The 20,920-nt window shown below is 44.1% G+C and overlaps 1 protein-coding gene across 1 annotated transcript in view; it reads right to left on the bottom strand.

Annotated features, from left to right (window-relative positions):
• Window positions 1–20,920, bottom strand: part of LOC123758458 (catenin alpha) — a 63,266-nt gene that overhangs the window by 17,601 nt on the left and 24,745 nt on the right. Inside the window, exons 9-13 of the mRNA XM_069322714.1 lie at window positions 18,963–19,047; window positions 15,648–15,818; window positions 14,370–14,481; window positions 13,948–14,148; window positions 10,266–10,487 (exon numbers count right to left, since the gene is read on the bottom strand). Of these exons, the coding sequence (XP_069178815.1) occupies window positions 10,266–10,487; window positions 13,948–14,148; window positions 14,370–14,481; window positions 15,648–15,818; window positions 18,963–19,047 (791 nt within the window). The remainder of the gene's footprint in view (window positions 1–10,265; window positions 10,488–13,947; window positions 14,149–14,369; window positions 14,482–15,647; window positions 15,819–18,962; window positions 19,048–20,920) is intronic.

The raw sequence follows: 20,920 nt of genomic DNA, 5'->3' as shown, positions 1-20,920 counted from the left end.
TTGCCATCTCAGCAGGAAGGAAAACTAAAGTGAGACACTCCAGGGGCAGAGGACAGCAGAAGCCAGGAACCCCTGAAGAAAGGGAAGAGCAGTACTGGGAAGCCAAAATCCCACCAGTGAATCCACACATGGCAATGACTAAGACCCAGAAATAGAGCTGGAACCACGGCCAAGTCACCAAGGAAAAAACATCTGCCAGCAAACGGTCCTAGCTCAGAAGAACCAGGAGCAGCAGCCAAACTGAAAAGAAGACATGAGAATCTACATAAAGTCCAGGTTCCAAATGCAAGCATCCTGATGGCCACTTAGTCAGGGAATGAAACCACTGAGGACGGAAAACACTTGAGCCAAACAGATGCACAAGAGCTCTGCAAGGGCACGCGCATCTCAGCCGCATCCTAGATTACAGACTATCGAAACAAGTCCTTACTCCTTAGAAATAATAGGAGGAAATGAATGATCAATAAATAATAATGAAATAAAGATCAAGTTATCTTAGCCTAGTTTGGGACAATAATCACATCTTTGTCTATTTTTTACAAATGGGCTTTATTTAATGCGCTCAAAGTTACTCTACAAGGATTATTTCTGGGATTTACAGTTACTTTACAGAGGACTATTAACATTAGTGTGATAATTTCATAAAACATAGATTTCTCTTGAAAAGGGCTTTAAATACTGTCCCACTTAACTGGGAACTTAAAATAGTTATGTTAATCACAATATTCCCCACTCCCAATACAAATTCAAGAGGTTTTTGTAACACAAGACATTTGCTAGTACTACGGATATTGCATTTATTTAAAACAGAACAACTGCGTGTTCAGAGATACTCCACACTAGGGAAAGCAACTACAAGGCACATCAACAGCCTACTACAGGGGGAGCATGTACACAGCTTAAATATACAGAGGAACCTTGTGTGACAAGCAGCCCCATCTACGAGCATTTCAGGTAACTAGTGAGCTACTCGCAGAAAATTTGTCTCGATTGACGAGCTTCCACTCGATTAACGAGAAAACAACATGGTACTTCCTAGCCTTCCCACGGGTTCTCGCAAATTCTCGATGCCTTCCGACGACAGTGTTGTTATTGTATCGGATGCAAGACCAGCATCCCTCTACAATTAATTGTGCTTTTCTTTGTTTTTTTTCTGGGGGGAGCCCCTACAGCTCCCCGGAACTATCCAGGCTGATACGCTAATGTCAGACTTTGGCATCAGTCATGTGTATGGAGTTCTTTGGGCCTACCAGGGACCACAGCCAGAACCTGGCCCCTTCAGAGAGGCAAGGGGAGCAATGGTCTATAGAAGCCCCCGTGTGGTTGGAAGCATTCTATGTCTACCATTGACCGGGTCAGGCACCCAGAAAGGTAAGCATCCCAAAACAAACCCCTATTCTGGTGAAAATATTGCTACCAAAAGCCGAACAAGTGGATAGAATTCCCCAAAACAAAAACGAGCAAACTAGTGTGACATCACCCGTTGCCGCGCCGCCGTCTGTGCAGCTCCCCCCTCCCTGGGAAGGGGAAGGGGAAGCCCCAGACCTATCGCGCTGGCGATCCACACCCCAGTTCTTGAGGCTGATGCTATAGGCAGCGGTTGTGTGCTCTGGCTCCAGACTTTTACGGCGCTGTGCCTTGTGTGTGGCAGCTGTTCTCCAGGGGTGCGAGAGCCAGGAGTTACTCTTCAGTACTCGGGCTGCATGCGTGGTGGGTTCCCTTCCCTAGGTGCCCTGTAAGTACTGCCCTTGGAGCTTGGGGTTACCTTCCACAGGTTCCGTGGGATCTGCCTCTGTGGGTCTGTTTAACTGCTCGGTTTTTCAGCCGCCCTTTGTGTACTTGGGTGTTTTGTTTTCCTAGTTTACCTTACGGTAGGAAGCAGTTTTGCACTGGTAAGGGGCATAGGGTGCTGTGCAGCTTGTTGTCATCAATCACAGCGGCCGGCTATGTTCCTTGGGGTACGTTGTCCTCTTGCAGGGTTTTGTTTTTCTTTTTCTTTTTGCCTTGGTAGGGGGTTCTGCCCTACTTGCCACTGGTGTTTGGCCTCATCCTGATACTTGGTGGAGCCCCCTGCTAGGTCCTCATGAGCATACACATCCCTGGGTTCAGCTTTCAGGTTATCTCGAGATGATTTCGGGGCTTTAGTGTCCCGGCGGCCTGGTCCTCGACCAGGCCTCCACCCCCAGGAAGCAGCCTGTGACAGCTGACTAACACCCAGGTACCTATTTTACTGCTAGGTAACAGGGGCATAGGGTGAAAGAAACTCTGCCCATTGTTTCTTGCCGGTGCCCGGGATCGTACCCAGGACCACAGGATCACAAGTCCAGTGTGCTGTCCGCTCGGCCGACCGGCTCTGTAGACAGTTTGTTTGGTAGTTTTGGGCGCCAGTTAGCAGTACCCTGCCTGGGTTTACCTGAGCGCGAGTCCTCTTATAGTAAACGCTCAGGACCTTGGGAATTTCCCTGGGAATGCATGGGTCCGATGGATGCGACCCCGGAGTCCCCACCTCGCTTCATGCGAGTTTGAGGGTTGTTCAGTGCCCTTGTCTCAGAGTGACCTTATGGTTTTTGCCTCCGTCATGCTGCCTGTTGGATCGGTGACACTTTCGACCCTGAGTCCTGCAAGTTTTGCTGCTTTCTTGTGACCCAATTTATCCAATCTGCGAATGATGATCTTCGGGTTTAGGCTGCGCAGACGTTGCGTTCTAAGTTTCGTTTGTTGCAACGCGCTCCATTGGTTGCTCACCCGGATGCCCCGCAGCTGCCACGATTTGCTTATAGGGACCCGGACTTGGGAGTGGGGGGTCGTCTTGACCCTGGTTCAGTTCGCACCTCCTCATCCTTCCCCTCATTCTGGTCCCCCTCCCCTGCTTCCGGCCCCAAACTTCTGAGGGTTTTGGAGTCGGAGCAGGGGTTAGTTGGTCTCGAGACTCGGGCAGCCTCGGGGGATGCCCCTTCCGGTGTGGCGATGGAGGCATTCGAGTTTACTCCCCCGGCCGAAGCCTCTGGGTCTGATCAGTGGGCCCCCTTCTGTCCGGCTTCTACGGCTGCGCTGGCCTTGTCTGGTGAGGTCGGGGGGGGGGAGGACTTGGGGGGGAGGACTTGGGCCCCGGGTCCAGTGGAGGAGGACCTTGGGGCTGGAGAGGGGCTGACATGGGAAGCCTTTAGCCCCGCTGGACCCTGCCTGGGTTTTTCTGCCCTCTGAGCGGGGCTTACTGTTACAAGGAGTGGGGTTTTCTTTTCCCCCTCTGCGTACGAGTTGGATTTGGTGTCTGCCCCTTCCCTGGTTTGGTTCCGTGTTCCCCCGGGTGCTTCGGTTCCGTCTTTCCGGAAGTTTTCGGCTTATCGCATCCAGCCTGCTGCAGTGCGGGCAGCCCTTGCGGCAAACCTCCTGCGTGACCCGGATTAAGCGTCGGCAATGGATCCCTCAGCTTTCAGGTTTGGGACTTCGTTCCCTTTCTGGCTCCGTTACGAGGTTCCGGAGTCGTCCTGGCTGGCGGACAGTCCTGTCTTTATCTTGGAGGCCTGGCACTCCTTCTGTTGTTCCCGCATGCTTGAGTGGCGGGAGGCTTCGACAGTGCTGCAGGTTTTCCTGGGGGGTGACCTAGAGCACCTCAATGAGTGCTTATTGGCTCCTGCCCTTCCCCGGGATGTTGGTGTCATTCAGCTCCATGTGCAGGTTCCCTCCCTTTCAGCGGCGCTGGTGGCTGAAGACTTGCGTGCCCGGGGCCTTTTGGCTTCGGCCTTGCGTTTCTTTTCCCTCCTCGAGCTGTCTTCGGACTGGCTCACAGAAGTTGTGGGGGCGCTTGGGGCTGTTCCTGGTTCTGGCGCATTGGCCTTGGCGGCTCGCTCGTTGGCTGCCTTGCTGAAGCTTTTTGCGCCGATCTTGCGGGATATGGTTACGCTGTTTTATGCTTCCTGGCTCGCATGTCAGCAGGCGGTGCTTGCCTCTTCTGTGGAATCCGTTTGGGCCTTGGCTCTTAGGATGTCTTCGCCCTTTTGTCCTCTCCTGTTTGAGGCTTCAGCCGTTGCGCAGTATATTCAGGCTGCTTCGGCTTCTTGCCATCCTATGTCGGACTTGCTGGTTCTCTAGGGGTCCCGTGGTGGGCCTTCCCAAAAGTCATGCCAAGGCTCGGGGTTCCTCTTGTCGTGGTAGGTCACTAGTGTTGGGTTCGGGTTCAGCTCCTCCTTCGGACCCGCCTTCATCCGGTCGGGACGGTGTTCGCTCTGTGTGAGGTTCTGGGTCTTGTAAGGGGCGCCAGCCTTTTCGCGGTTCGCCCCATTGATGGGGCGATGGGGGGAGGCTTGTGCTGTTCACTCAAGCCTGGTCCCACGATTCGTGGGCGTTTCAGATCGTTTTGCGCGGCCTCCGGTGGCTTTGCGTTGCCCCCACCCCCCTTCAGGGAGTTCGGGCCTGGCGGGGCAGGCCTCTTTCCCTGCGCTCTGTCAGGTCATCTTGGAGTGGGTTTGCTCGGGCGTGGTCTAAACGACGACGTCCCTCAGATGGGTTTCCCATCTGTTTCCGGTCCCGAAACGGGACTGCACGGACCTGTGGTTCATTCTGGACTTGTCCTATCTGAACCCCTGGGTTCATTTCCCCTCCTTTCGGATGACTACGCTGTCACAGCTTCCGCTCCTGTTGGAGCCGGGCGCTTGGATGGTGTCCCTGGACCTCCGAGATGCTTATTGGCATGCTCCCCGGTGGTTCGATGCGGTACTTGGCTCTTTGCCGCTGGTCGCTTCGGGTGACTCGTCTGCAGAGTTCTCGGGGTTTGGCTCTCCTGGCAGTTCATATGCGGGGAGTGTCTAACGTCTTGGCCAATGGCCTGTCTCGTTTCGTTCCCCTCTCCACGGAATAGATGGTCGACGCCGACTCCTTCCGTTGGCTTTGCCAGACGTTCGGACGCCGCAAGGTGGACCTCTTCGCGTCAGCTCGGTCGCGGCGTCTTCTCCAACTGCGAGGCCATTGGGGTCAATGCCTTCCAGCAGGACTAGTCGAGGCAGAGGTATCTTTACCTCTTTGCCCCGGTTCCGCTGTTGCTCCGCATCCTGACTCGCTTGGAGACTTATCAGGGAAGAGTTGTTCACTTGGCCCCATGGTGGCTGGCCCAGTCGTGGTTTCAGGCGCTGCTTGCTCAGTGTCTGAACCCGGAGGTTTTCCTGCGGCTCCACCTCTGGTTGATACCTGGTTGATGGGGTTCTGGGAGTTCTTCTACTCCCCAAGCCCGGCCCGAGGCCAGGCTCGACTTGTGAGAGTTTGGTCCACCAGGCTGTTGCTTGGAGCGGCCCGCAGGCCCACATACCCACCACAGCCCGGTTGGTCCGGCACTCCTTGGAGGAATAAATCTAGTTTCCTCTTGAAAATGTCCACGGTTGTTCCGGCAATATTTCTTATGCTTGCTGGGAGGACGTTGTCTGTCTCTTCGCGTATGGTATTTTTGACTCAAGTTTATCATCATCTCTATGGTGATCAGGTGGCTTTCTTGTTAGTGTCCCACCTGCGGGCTTCGTCTCGGCAGCAGTGTGAAGTTTCCTGGCGGTCCTTCCGGTTCTTCTCACGTCTTCGTCGTTGTACTTCGCTTTCGGTTAGGGTGGTGTTGTCCTATCTCTCTTGGTTGTTCCAGAACTGTCTCCTTATGTCTAACACTGTCGCCTCGTATCGTGCGACACTGGCGGAGCGGCTTCAGCTTGCTTTCAGTATTGATGTTATGTCTGCGCCGTTTTGCAAGCTGTCTCGGGCATTGTTTCACCTCCGGCCTGCTCATGCGCCGCCTGAGACATCCTGGTCATTGAACAGAGTGCTCTCTTATCTTTCTTCTCCTCAGTTTGTTGTGGCCCCTTCAGTTCAGGATTGTTTCTCTAAGGCTCTTTTTCTGTTGGCATTGGAGGGCCTCTGGAGGTCAGGTTGGTGAGCTTCATGCTCTCCTCCGGCGCAGGGGTGTCAACCGCCTCCCAGGTAAGTCGCTCTTTTTTTTCTCTGTGGGCAGTTAGCTCTGGGGGCCGTAGGGGCTCCCCCCCAGAAAACCAGCGTTGAATGTAATGAAACACTGTTTTCTGGGTGAGACCGGGAGGCTCCACGACATCCCTCCCTCCCTCCAGTCAGCGTGTTTTGACATCCAGCCTCAGAACTGGGGTGTGGATCGCTGGTGCGGTAGGTCTGGGGCTCCCCTTTCATCCTCCCGGGGAGGGGGGAGCTGCTCAGACAGTGGTGCGGCAACAGGTGACGTCACACTAGTTTGCCCGTTTTTGTTTGGGGAGTTCTATCCACTTGTTCGGCAATATTTTCACCAGAATAGGGGTTTGTTTTGGGATGCTTACCTTTCTGGGTGCTTGATCCGGTCGATGGCATACGTAGAATGCTTCCAAACACAAGAGCCGTCTATAGGCCATTGCTCCCCTTTCGTCTCTGAGGGGGGGGGGGCCAGGTTCTGGTTGTGGTCCCCGGTAGGCCCAAAGAACGCCATACACATGACTGATGCCAAAGTCTGACATTAGCATATCAGTCTGAATAGCTCTGGGGAGCCTCTGGGTCTCACCCAGAAAATGGCATTTCATTATATTCAACGCTGGATTTTTGGGGGTTTTGTGACTACAATTTGTTACCCATAATGTCGCCAAAGCAGCTGCTTGCTAAAGATAATGTTGTCAAGAGGAAGAAAGACACATTTACTGTACATTTGAAGAAGGAAATTGCCTGACTCAGCGGTGGATTTTCATTATGCAGATGAAGGGTCACAATAACTTGGCTGAAAAATGTTGACCAAATCACACACTAGAAATTGAAGAGATGACGACATTTTGGTCCGTCCTGGACCATTATCAAGTCGATTGTGATGAGACGAAGTTGTTGTTGTTTAAGAATCGCTACTCAGAACAATAAGTTCCAGTAGCACGGGCTATGGTTAACCTCGTGGACGGGAGATGTCTCCCATGGATGAGATGAAGGAAGCAAGGGCAATAAATAGACAAGAGAGAGGTGAGGAGATGGAAATCTTAGAGGAAGAAAAGAGCAAGGCAAAAGGTACGGAAGGTAAGGTATAATAAAGGATAAAGATATGGTCTACCTAAGACTTATAAACCTGGTGTTGTTCTTCGTCCTATCATTTCTTTAAGGGCTCTGTTGGCTATCCTCTTGCCTCCTGGCTAGTTAAAACTCTGATGCCTTACCTTGGCACTATTTCTCCTGCCCACCTTCGTCACTCTCAGTACTTTATAAAAAGACTGCGCCTGCAGCAGACTATGCATCCTGTAAGATGCATAGTCTTGATGTTGACTCTCTGCTTACTAATGTTCCCCTTGATGACGTTCTCTCTTTCCTTAGACAGAAGGTGACTGAGGGCCTTCCTCTCCCGCTTCCCACTGACGTTTTCCTCAAACACATCTTGAGGTTATCTTGAGATGATTTCGGGGCTTTTTTAGTGTCCCCGCGGCCCGGTCCTCGACCAGGCCTCCGCCCCTAGGAAGCAGCCCGTGACAGCTGACTAACACCCAGGTACCTATTTTACTGCTAGGTAACAGGGGCATAGGGTGAAAGAAACTCTGCCCATTGTTTCTCGCCGGCGCCTGGGATCGAACACAGGATCACAAGTCCAGCGTGCTTTGTGTTGACTAACTCATTCTCTTTCAACGATAAATACTTCTCTCAAACTTTCGGTGTCACTATGGGTTCCCCTGTCTTCCCTGTTCTTGCCAATCTCTACATGGAATACTTCGAAACTGTTCTTCTTCCTTCTATTGACATTCGTCCCTCTCTCTCTGGCTTCGCTATGTTGATAACATTTTTGCTTTATGGCCTCATGACCTTAGTCTTTTCCAGCCTTTCCTCTCCTCTTTTAACAATTTGGCTCCTGCCATCCATTTCAAAGTTGAATGGGAATCTAATTCCTGCCTTCCTTCTCTTGACGTTCATGTTCACAGCTCTGTGTCCGGAGTTCTCTCTCTCAGTCTACCGCAAACCCATGCATAGTGGCATATACATTCACTTCTTTTCCTACCATTCTCCTTCTGTTAAGAAAAGTGTCCTCGTCTCTCGCTTCCTCCGTGCTTTACGCATCAGTGATCCACAGTTTCTTGATTCTAAAATTTCCTTTATCTACACATCTTTCTCTCACCTTGGTTACTCTTTACATTTTATCAACTGTGCCTATTCTCAAGCTAAATGTAATTTTTTTCATCCTAAACCTGCTTCCAACACTAGTAGCACTGTGCTATGCCTTCCCTTCATATCTGAACTCTAAACTTTTACCAATACTTTTCATCCACTTGACATAAAGCTCGCTTTTTGGCAAACTAACTCTTCATAGCAATCTAGTTCACAATGCTCTTCCTGCTTCTAATGCTGCTGGTGTCTACTCTATTTCCTATTCGTCTTGTCCTCTCCAATACTTTGGTGAAACTGGCCATACACTTAATGACAGACTTAAGGAACACAAAAGAAGTGTTAAATCTGCAGACACAAACAATGCTCTCTTCTGTCATGTTAGGGATTCTAATCATCCTTTTGATTAGTTTTCCTCCAAAATAATCTTTCCTGCCTCTACTCTACACAGACGCCGTCTTGTCGAATCGGCTCTGATACACAACATACCTAACATGAACCCGAGTCCTGGCTTTGTTGCTGTTGACTCTTCCCTCTCACAGTATATACTCAAATGTTCTAAACTTTCTAACGGGACCTAACACAAGCTTACCCTTCCTTTTATCTTTCTTACCTTTCCCTCGTTTTCTCTTACAATCCCTTTCTTATTCCTATTATTATTACATCCTTTATTACACCTTACCTTCTGTACCTTTTGCCTTACTCTATTCTTCCTCTAAAATTTCCATCTCCTCACCTCTCTCTCTTGCCTATTTATTTCCCTTGGTTCCTTCGTCTCATCACAATCGATTTGACAATTGTCCAGGATGGACCTGAAATGTCATCTCTTCAATTTCTAGTGTATGGTTTGGATTCTCCTTCCACACCCTAACCCTCTTTCCTGCTCCCCACCTTCCCATCATATCCCTCAACCAGCAATGACTCTTCATAAGGTAAAGTACAATTGAAAACAGTAAAACAAAACATTTATAATAATTACATGTACATTATTATAATTTCTTTATAAAATTTCATATTTATGTTTTTTTGGGGATGGAAAGGATTAATTTTATTTCCATTACAGTATTATTAAATGGGGGAAATTTGTTTCGCAAGACGAGCGTTTCACATGACAGGCTTGGTGCCGGAACGGATTAAATTTGTTAATCAAGGCTCCTCTGTATAACCCCTACTCCTAAACTAAAAAATATTTATGCACTGCTAACATGAGTTTTTCCTATGCACTTATCGTAAGTGTAGGAGACCACCCAAGCACCACACTGACGTCGACCGATCTCCAGCGTTGCCGCCGACTGAGTGAACAAGTCCTGGTGCATTTCTCTGTGCATCTCCCGTGTTCTAACTATTTCATACAAACTTGTATCTCCAAATTATTAATTTCTATGTGTTATAGAGTTCCAGAATGGTTTTCTATATTTACCACTGCTGTTTATATGTATTTTCAATCACTGAATGTACTTGAGAAAAGTATTTTCCTTGATGTTTCCACTTTTTTGGGGAGGATATTTTCATACTATGACAATGTACTGCGCATGTGCAGAACTGGCTACTTTACTGGCAAGAAGTCCAAATTCAATGTTAATCACACTAATATATTCCTTCAATAGGAGTCCCTATTCCTTCAATAGGAGTTCCTACCTCACAAATCACTAAAAAACAAATGCCCACCCCAGGGCAATGGAATGGAGCCAAAAGAGAGAACTGCTTGGATGTAGAACACATCCCACAGACATGCTACTAAATGGCTCCCGAACTGAAAAACAAGAGCTGCGGGGAGAGGATAGAGGTGTTAAAGCTAGAAAATAGACAGAAAAAAAGAGACAATATGATCACTACTGTATATACAAAACAGTACAGTAACTGGAATTGACAAAGATGAATTCCCGAACCTTCAACTTAAAGAACAAGAGGCCATAGCTTCAGGCTAAGGAAACAAAGGTGCCAAAAAATATTAGAAAGTTCTCTCTTGCAAATAGAATAACTAGCTGGTTGGAAGAACATATGCACGTATATTTATCAGTTTTCATCATATGGCTGTACAATTGCTAATTTTCATCATATGCTTGTACAACTGCCAGTTTTCAATGGACATTTTCATGTATAATAAAATAACAATGAAAATTGCATAAAATACAATACTTGTAAATATAAAAATTAATGAAACTTACATGACGTCAGATCATCAAGAGTGTTGTAGTGGTCGACAAGATCATCATCCATATCAACCTCATCAGCAGTTTTGTTCATCAGCACAGCCATGCGGATGTCTCTCACCCCATCGTACACCAGGTGTGATGCATCTATGAACTCATTTTCATCCACCTCTTTATCTGTTGTGTTGCCTAAAGCTTCCAAAGTCACGTCCACACGTTGGGCGAAGTTGGGCAGCACTAGGGAGAATGTAAACATTTTAATATGAGCTTTGTTTTACACAGATAGGTACAAGAACAGATGACAGCTGACTTCTGTTAGCAGGTTGAGTACTTTCTCATCCCACAGCTCACGATAAGCCTTACCCACTAGCTGTACACAGGTTGGCAAAGGAACAGACAACAGCTAACTCCTATTAGCAGGCTAAGAGCGTTTTCATCTCATTGCTCATGGTAAGTCTCAGTTGCTGTTTCCATGAACTTTAATCTTCACTAATACAGTATGTGTTTTTAGTCACGTCAAATACTGATGTAATGTGAGGGGGATCGATCCTATCACATGGCCTCAATATTTTCTCAGATACATTATTATGATTTCTTTGTGCAAGACATTTATTTATAACTAATTATGCATACATCATTTCTTTTTTTAATTAGAATTAACAAATATATGTAATTGGATTAATATATACAAAGCCTGCAGACGATGAGTCACAATAACTTGGGTGAAGATACGATGACCAAACCACACGCTAAAAGATGAAGAGACGACGATATGTCAGTCCATCCTGGACCATTATGAAGTCGATTGTGACACAATCGACTTCATAATGGTCCAGGATGGACCAACTTTCATCTAATGTTGTCATTAAAAACATGTTCAGTCCCACATTAAAGGAGCTATCGTTCATAACCTAATTTTCCCATTCTCAAAGGGCTGTGTTCACTAGGCAAATTTGTTATTCCAATGTAAAGAAAATATGATCTGCAGGAAATTACTTTTTTTTTGGGGGGGGGGAGGAGGAGGAGGAGTAGTAAAGAGGAAGTTCTCCTGCCATAAAAAAATATTTGCAGGAGAACAGTTTGCCACTCAAGGCCCTGCTTCTCCTCGACAATGCTCCTGCCCATCCTCCAGGCTTGGAGGATTCATTGATGGAGGAATTTAGTTTTGTTACAATAAAGTTCCTTACTCCCAACACCACTCCTCTACTTCAGCCTATGGACCAGAAAATCATTGCCAATTTTAAGAAACTTTATGAAAGTGCACTTTTCTGGAGATGTGTCGAAGTGACGGATGCCACAAACCTCACCCTCAAAGAGTTCTGGAAAAACCATTTTAACATTTATAGTGCTTTAAAACTTGTTGACAAAGCCTGGCAAGAAGTGACTGTAAGAACCATGCTCTCTGACTGGAGAAAACAGTGGCCTGCATGTGTTGCAGAACGAGACTTTGATGGGTTTGAGCCTGAACTTGAAGTGCCTCTCATTGAGGAAATTGTTTCTCTGGGACGGCAATTGGGTTTGGAGTTGGATGGTGCTGATGTGGAGGAGTTGGTGGAAGAACACAACGAAGAACTGACCACCAAAGAACTCCAAACCCTTCAAAAGGAGCAGCAAGAAGAGGCAACTGAGGAAATTTCTTCAGGAGAGGATTTGTCAGTACAGAATGTCCCTTCCTCAACAATTAAGAAAATGTGTGCAGCATGGGAAGAATTGCAAACCTTTGCTGAAACAACTTGCCCAAATCAAGCTGCAGTAAGCCATTGCCTTAACCTATTCAATGACACTGTGATGCATCACTACAGACAAATGTTAAAACAAAGGGAAAAACAAGTGTCTCTTGACAAATTTGTAGTGAGACAAACAAGCAGTGAACCACAACCAGGTCCTAGTGGTATTCAGGCAAAATGTAGGAGAGAGTACCCCAAAGAAAACATCACTGCCTGATGTGATAATGGAAGAGGACTCCCTTCCAAACAGTACATGTAACAACTCCTCTCCTCCCCCCTCATCACCATCTTCCATACGCCATCAAGAGCCCTCCATAAAGGTAAGATAAACATATGTACTGTATTGTAGTTAGAAAAAAAACATTGTATTCAGTATAAAATGTATTTGTAAGTTACTATTTTAGAGGGTGGGGAACGGATTAATTCAATTCCCTTTATTTCTCATGGGAAAATCGCTTTGACTTACGATATTTCGACTTACGATCCGTCTCTGGGAACGGATTACCATCGTAAGTCGAGGCCCCACTGTATAGGCATTTTAGTCGGTCCCAATAGTTCAGATGTTTTACCGAGTGGATTCTAGCAGTAAAGAATCTCTGGATGTTCTCCAGGTCAGCAATTTCTCCACCTTTGAAAAGAACTGTCATTGAGCAACAATATGCCACTCTAGAGAGCACTAGCATTTTGAAGAGTATCATCATTGGTATAGCATCTCTAGTCTGAAAATTTCTTGCTATCCAACCTGTCATTTTTCTTGGAGTTGTGATGATTGCTTTATTGTGTTCTTTAGAGGTAAGGTCTTCCGACATGAGTACACCCAGATCCTTTGCATTGCTTTTTCGTTCAATGTCATGATTTGACTGCGTTTTGTACATGGTTTCTTTTTTCATATTTTCCTTTTTTTCTGTAGCGCAATAACTGGAACTTATCTTCATTAAATACCATATTTTCTTTAGTCCATTGACAGACCTGATTTACAGCTGATTGGAGATTTGCTGTGTTCTCTATGTTGTTTACTCTCATAAAAATCCTAGTGTAATCTGCAAAGGAAGATACAGTGCTATAGATTGTGTCTTTGTCTATGTCCGATATGAGGATGAGAAAAAGTACTAGAGCAAGCACAGTACACTGGGGGACTGAGCTCTTCGCGGTTGATGGTCCAGATTTTATTTTGTTGACTATTAATCATTGAATTCTATTAGTCAGGAAATTGTAGATCCATCTGCCTATTTTTTCAGTAATTCCTTTGCACGCATTTTGTGTGCAATAACACCATGGTCACATTTGTAGAAGGCTTTTGCAAAATCTGTGTAAATTCCATCAGCATTTTGTTTGTCTTCCATGGCATCTAGTGCCATATCATAGTGGTGGTACAGAAACTGTGACAGGCAAGAGCGCCCTGTTCTGAAACCATGTTGTCCGGGGTTATGGAGATGCTGTGATTCCATGTATTTTGTGATCTTATTTCTTAGTACTCTCAAAGATTTTTATGATTTGTGATGTTAGTGCTATCGGTCTGTAATTTTTTGTCTCTGCCTTATGTCCTCCTATATGGATGATGCTATTGCTGCTGTTTTTAGTATGTCAAGGATAATGCCAGTATCAAGGCTTTGCCTCCAAAGAATGTGAAGGCCTGCAACAGTGTTTTTTACAGTTCTTGATGAATATGGAGTTCCAGGAATCGTGGCCTGGTACAGAGTGCATAGGCATACTGTCTATGGCTTCTTCAAAATCCAGTGGGAATAGGGTGACATCTGATATATGCTTTGATGTTGGCATCACCTCCGGGGCTCACCCAGAAACTGGCGTTTCATTACAGACAATGCTGGTTTTTTCTTTAAAATTCAAAATTTGGACAGGAGATCTGATCGTCAAATTTGGTCCGAGGGATCTGTGGTGCCAGAGTGTGTGCGCTCTATAATATTAAATTCTTCAAATTTAAGAGGGCTATATAACCATAATTATCTTACCCTGGTCTCGCAATACTTTCACAGCCTCAGACACTCGCTCAGTGTACATGCAGGGCTCATAATTATCCATTTCTGAAGCAACAACATGACAGACACGCGCTGAGCGCCCACTGATCGCTCCTGCTATGCGATCAAGAGTTTCTGGATCTCCGTCATTGATTGCTCGTACACACATCCTCACATCCTCCAGTATGTGACTCTCTGTCAGGAAAGAATACAAATTATTTACCTAATACAAAAAATATACTTCTCACAACCACATAACTGATGATTGTAAAACAAGTTTTATAATGAAATATGTAGGCAATATTGCTAACCAAAATAAATCAATACATAATTTTTTATTTGTTATTATACCAGTATATATGTTAATATCAGTAATGAAGAGCAAAAGCATGCAAAGTTAAACCACAAACTTTAACCTGAAACTGCTAGGAAATCATCGATCGTTGTTATGTCATCAACTGAATCAATTAAGATGCGAACTTGGTTTTCCCAAGCGTCCTTGAAGGCCTCCATGTTCTCTTGTGTTACCTGCAAATATTGGTACAGTACATTACGTAATTATACAGCAGATGAAAGAAAGGCAATGACTGTACGAGGATTTACCCGAATTTACCTGAGGGCCACCAACACTAGTGGCCTTGACGAGGACAGGATTTAATGGTATACCTTGTGGTTACCTTGCGATGGTTTCAGGGCTCAATGTCCCTGCGGCCCGGTCCTCGTCCAGGCCTCCTGGTTGCTGGACTGGTCAACCAGGCTGTTGGACACGGCTGCTCGCAGCCTGATGTATGAATCACAGTATGGTTGATCAGGTATCCTTTTGAGGTGTTTATCAAGTTCTCTCTTGAACACTGTGAACGGTTGGCCAGTTATGCCCCTTATGTGTAGTGGAAGTGTGTTGAACAGACTCAGGCCTCTGATGTTGATAAAGTTCTGTCTCAGGGTACCTATTGCACTTATGCTTTTCAATGGGAGTATTCTGCACATCCTACCATGCCTTCTGGTCTCATGTGATGTTATTTCTGTGTGCAGGTTTGGGACCAGTCCCTCTAAAATTTTCCATGTGTAAATTATTATGTATATCTCCTGCCTGCATTCAAAAGAATACAGATTTAGGCACTTTAGTGGGTCCTAACAGTTTAGATGGGGTGGCACTTTTTCGTTCTATTGTATGATTTGACAGCATTTTGTACGTGGTTTCTGTTTTTATATTTTCATTTTTTTTCATGCTAAAAGGTATGCACACAATTACTAAGTAAATTTCTGAAATATAGTTTTATCAGTAATTTATTATCAAGTACAGTATTCTGCAATCACACAATATTTCAAACTTGCAACTATACAAATACACAATATAGGGACTGATCCATTGATCAGTAATAATTTTTCCCAAGTTGTTATACTCGAGTGCCTTCCCAGACTTGACCATTATCTACTTTTGACAAAATAATTTTCTTGAGTTTCAATTATTGCAGTTAAATTCCCCTCGGCAAAGTTAATGATCTAAGTAAACTCGCCATGAAATCTCAACATAAAGAGAGTTAAAATTAATTTTTATCAGCTTTGTTAGGTGCATTTTTATTAAAAAGACATTAATAAATATTAATTGCAATTAATATCATATTTTTAAGAAATTATAATTTTGTTTTTTTACAGTATATCTAATTTAATTAATGTAAGCAAATGCAACAAACCTTAGATTTAGGTCTAGCTGAGAGGATGGTGGCAGCATTAATAACTTGCGGGTAGAGCAGTTGAGTCTGGGTGGCGCTGTATCTGACCATCTTCACACCATCTTCATTGGTGGACATTGTGCATGCCAGGTTGGCCACTTCCACTAACTTATTAGCATGCACAGAAAACACCTAAAGAATAATGTTCTGTTAAACACTGCACTGCTCTACATTAAAATGTGAGGCCAGATGCACTAACATTCCTCCCACAACCATGCTGTTTGTGGTGTTATTACACTATATACACACACACAAATTATATACAAGTGTCTACATGTTTTATTAACCATAACTGCAAGACTAAGCTGGTATGGTGTCCAAACAGCATAGTGGCCACTGCATGACAAGTCACACAGCAGGTAGCAGACGACAGCCACACCCACTCTCTCACCAAAATGGCTCCTCCAAACAAGTTCCTGTTGCTGTTATTACACTCTATACACGTTATATATATATCTACATTTGTGTTCACCATACCATATCATCTGGTATGGTGATTCCAGACAATAACATGTTGCCACACACACACACCAGCCAACAGATGATGCTATCCCCCTCCCTCCCTCCCTCACCAACAATAGTCCTCCTCCCACATCGCTAATTCTCACCACAATCCTGCTATTATCAGAATCCTGGTCATTAAATCATGTAAATGAATAATTTTCCACATGTTTATTTTGTAAAGGAACATGAGAAGTCGTTTGAAAAATTTTAGATGGACGTAATAATGTCAGTGTGCTGTGGCTAGCACTGTGAACATCTTAACACTTTCGCGCTTTCCGCGAAGGTCACTCGGCCAACCGAATGTGCGCGCGGCGTTTTTATCGCTTAAGCGTAAAAACAAAAATGTGTATACTCTTTTTACTCTTCTGACCTTAGTTCTCATGCTACGTATTTCATTTTGGTACCAACGTGTTCGCAATAAAATTCTCTAGAAGAACATCAGTAAAAAAAGTCACGAAACGTATAGGGATACCAGCACCAAATAAATAACTACGAAGATGACTCGCCGTGAGCGCCCATCAGCAACAAAATGTTTTTACTCTTGGGATTGTAATCACCTCCACACTTATTCTACAGCGTTAATTTTGGTATCAATGGACTCGCAATGAAATTCCCAACACGGTGATATGAATATAAGCGTAGAATAATGATGCGGCCCGCCCGCAAGAGTGTGGGAAGTGGTGAAATTGTTACCCGGTATCGGTGACGGGACGACGCACGGCGCTTTGAAAGTTTATACTTATTTCACTCTCATGACATTAATTTTCTATGTACGTCATTCATTTTTGTGTCAATGGGTTCGCAATAGAATGTTCTATGTGCCCATAGGTAAAAAATATCAACAAAGCGTAAGTTAGAATAGCGCCAAATATAAAACAACGCTGGAACATATCAGTGAGCGTCAAACACACACGAAATGTTTTTACTTTTGTTATGTTTGTCAAGTTTATACTTGTTGCACACAGTTATTTTTGGTTGTATATTGATCGGAATAAAATTCCCTAAACAGACATATGCATATAATACATGATATGGGGGAAGCATTACCAGTATAAACGGCTAAAGTCACCCACCTGCAACCCGTTTGGGACAAAATACCATTTGATCGAAGTTATCCACACCTTTCATGAACTTATTGTACCATGCAGCCTAGTGGTGAGAAAGAGAGCCTCATAGCGCGCAGTTTGAAACAAACCCAAAGTAAATCGGATAAAAATTGAATTTTATACAAATATTTTAAAAGAGGACTCAACTTTATGTCCACTATGCGTTAGCGTTAGACGAAACGGGACGCGCCGGCGCGTCCAGATAGCGCGAAAGTGTTAACACAGCATTTTTGTTAATTTTTTTTTTATTTATATATACAAGAGTTGTTACATTCTTGTACAGCCACTAGTACGCGTAGCATTTCGGGCAAGTCCTTAATCCTATGTTCCCTGGAATACGACCCCGGCGAAGAATCGTTTAACAACCAGGTACCCATTTTGCTGTTGGGTTAAACAGAGGCTACAGTTAAGGATTTGCACTCGGTAAATCCTCCCCGGCCAGGATATGAACCCAGGACAAAGTGCTTGCGGAATGCCAGACGAGCGTCTTACCACTATGCCATGGAGACTGTTATTCACTGATATCTGAACATTGTACTCAGTCTTTATCACAGTCAAGCTCTTCTGTAATATTATCATGGCAAAATAGTACCAGATCATATATATTTGGACATTTTTAGGCGATGCTGTGGTCACAAGCTGAACAGCAATGCTGTTAGCTCATGCTGCATGTGCTAGCCTTGGTTTCTCACTCAGTACTAAGGCCTTCACACCCAGGAATGTTGCCCACGATTTTTTTTAAATGTCATCTGTTTAGGAGAGCCCTGAGGAAGCTTATGTGAACCCTGTGTAGCCACAGGACTTAAATCTTAAGTGGTACTCCCAACCAAACATAGCCCTGGAAGACCCTCGGGTTCGGACACCGAGCAAGCAGTGCCTGAACTCAAGGCTGGGCCGGCCACCAAGGAGCCAAAAGGATGACTCTTGTTGTGTATCCAAATAAATAACAACTGCTCAACATCCTCAAGTGTTTGTGTTCTATGTTTCGTGACTATTGATAGGCCTTTTGCCACTTTAGCACTCATAATGTCCTTTTTCTTAGCCAGTATGGTGGATATCGTTGACTGAGATTTGTTGTACTGCCTAGCTAGTTCAACAATCCGCACACCATCTTCATATTTACGAATGATCTCTTGTTTTTGCTCTATGGTCATCCTTACATGGGTTTTCATATGTTGAACCTTACCACTGACTTTCTTGGGACCCATGGTGTGATATATAATAATTACTTTTATGTTCAAAAAGAAAAAAATCACAAAAACGGGATTTCTTATAGGCGCGATCATCACTAAGCGGGCAGCTGTAGTAAACTGAGGCAGGTCGGCCCGTGTGACCGGGAACCACGCGCTCGGTCGACCCAAACGTATACCAACAAATATTGTTAGTCAATGACACCATTGTATGTCGAGTCGTATTTTTCGATCAAATTTACATCATAACTCGAAATTATAAGTCAGGGCAATCGTAAGTCGAGGTGCCACTGTATGGTCAATGTTCAATTACCACATTGTCAACGTTCACTTTCACATTGTCAATGTTCACTTTCATACAGTCAACATTCAGTTTTGCATGGTCAACATTCAATTTCACATACATTCACTTAACTCAAAGTCCAACAATAATTCCCAAATTGTATTAAATCTTAAAATATATCAGATGAACACACCTTGGCACATTCTTCTACTTCCTCCTCATCACCATTCCTCGCAGCTTCCACCAGGGCGAGAAGTGGTCCAGTTGTCTCTAGGAAGCTTCCAGGAAGCAAGAGTATGTATATACAGTATATGAAATAATATGCAAGAAGTTCCCACTTTATGAACATTCACCTTACGAACATTCATCCATATGAACATTCTCCCAGGTCCCCGTGTACCCTCCTGCATGTATAAAATCATTGTACTAACTCACTGAGGTGTTCCTTTGAATTTTGCGGCAGCACAAATGTCCGTGTGACAGCCACAGAGTACAGTAATGTATGAGTGGGTGTGGGTGGGAGTTAGAGGGGGGGGGTGCATGGTGGGTGTAGGTTTGTGTTGGTGGGTGGCTGGATGTATGATACCCAGTGGCCTCAAGTCCTCTATGACCTTCAAAACACACACATGATCAAATCATGTCCTGGACTATATCCGATCCTATCTTAGTGATAGACACCAATGTGTAGCTATCAATGATATAACCTTTTCCTCTCTACCAATAACTGTTGGAGTGCCACAGGGCAGCATCTTGGGACCTCACACACAGAGATCACACTAACGTGATGCATCAAATGAACAAATCCACAAGGATTTGGTTGCAACCCGTTCGTAAAGTCAATATTGACTTATTAACTACGTGCATAGGTGATATACTAAACATAATAGATACCCTTAAAAAGATTCATAGAAAACACCGACCTTACCTAACCTTGTTAGTGTCTTAAGATAAGCATCTTATTGCTTCGTAATTACAATTATTACTTAACCTATACCTATTATAGGTTAGGTAATAATTGTAATTACGAAGCAATAAGATGCTTATCTTAACATACTAAGTAGGTTAGGTAAGGTCGGTGTTTTCTATGAAGCTTTTCAAGGGAAACTATTATGTTAAGTATGTCACCTATGCACATATTTAATAAGTCAATATTGACTTATTAAATTTGCGAGAACGGGTTGTTGTATGGGATGCTCCCGGACGCAGGTTCGAATCCTCGTCACGCCCCTTGTGGATTTGTTCATCTTGGGACCTCTTCTATTTCTTATATACTTTATTTATTTATTTATTTATTTATTTATTTATATACAAGAAGGTACATTGGGGGTTAACAGAGAACATAGAAATTAAGTTGATTTTACATTCTTGTAAAGCATCTAGCATGCATAGCATTTCGGACAAGTCCTTAAACTAACATAATTTTTAGATAATTCTCAGTAAACTTGACAAAAAATGTTTACAGGTACTTTACAGCTTTACTTTACAGGTACAGATAATTTGAAGTAGAATAATTATAGAAAAATTGTAAAAAAATGTTTACAGGAACATTGCAAGAAATTTTGACACAAAGCAGATCAGAATAATACACAATAATAACAGTACACAATAATGAACAGGATTACTAGGTACATAGGATAACATTACAGGGTTATACATTGGTTCACTGAAGCACAATATGAGGATCATTTCAAGGAATAATGCTGTAGAACACGTACTCAACACAACAACCATTATGTCAGATGATATCTAAGATTACAATGGCAAAGTAATATGGCTTAGGTACAAATATTGGGGGATTGGGTAGCACTAGGTTCAGTGCGAGATAAAGCATTAGGTGGAAACTATAAAGATGAAATTAGGTACTTTTTGTTTTTGTTTTTGAATAAGGCAAAAGTTGGACAGCTTTTCAATTCATTAGGGAGTGAGTTCCATAAACTGGGTCCCTTTATTTGCATAGTGTGTTTACACAGATTAAGTTTGACTCCGGGGATATCAAAGAGATATTTATGTCTGGTGTGGTGATTATGTGTTCTATTACATCTGTCCAGGAAGAGTTTCAGAACAGAGTTTGCACTTAAGAAAAGGGTTTTATAAATGTAATTGACAAGAGAATGTATGGAGTGAAGTTATGTTTAGCATGTTTAGGGATTT

The sequence above is a fragment of the Procambarus clarkii genome, chromosome 11, assembly GCF_040958095.1.
Source record: "Procambarus clarkii isolate CNS0578487 chromosome 11, FALCON_Pclarkii_2.0, whole genome shotgun sequence".
NCBI classification, from domain to species: domain Eukaryota; kingdom Metazoa; phylum Arthropoda; class Malacostraca; order Decapoda; family Cambaridae; genus Procambarus; species Procambarus clarkii.
Note: the sequence above shows the minus strand (reverse complement) of the source record. Positions and strands in the feature narration are given on the sequence as shown.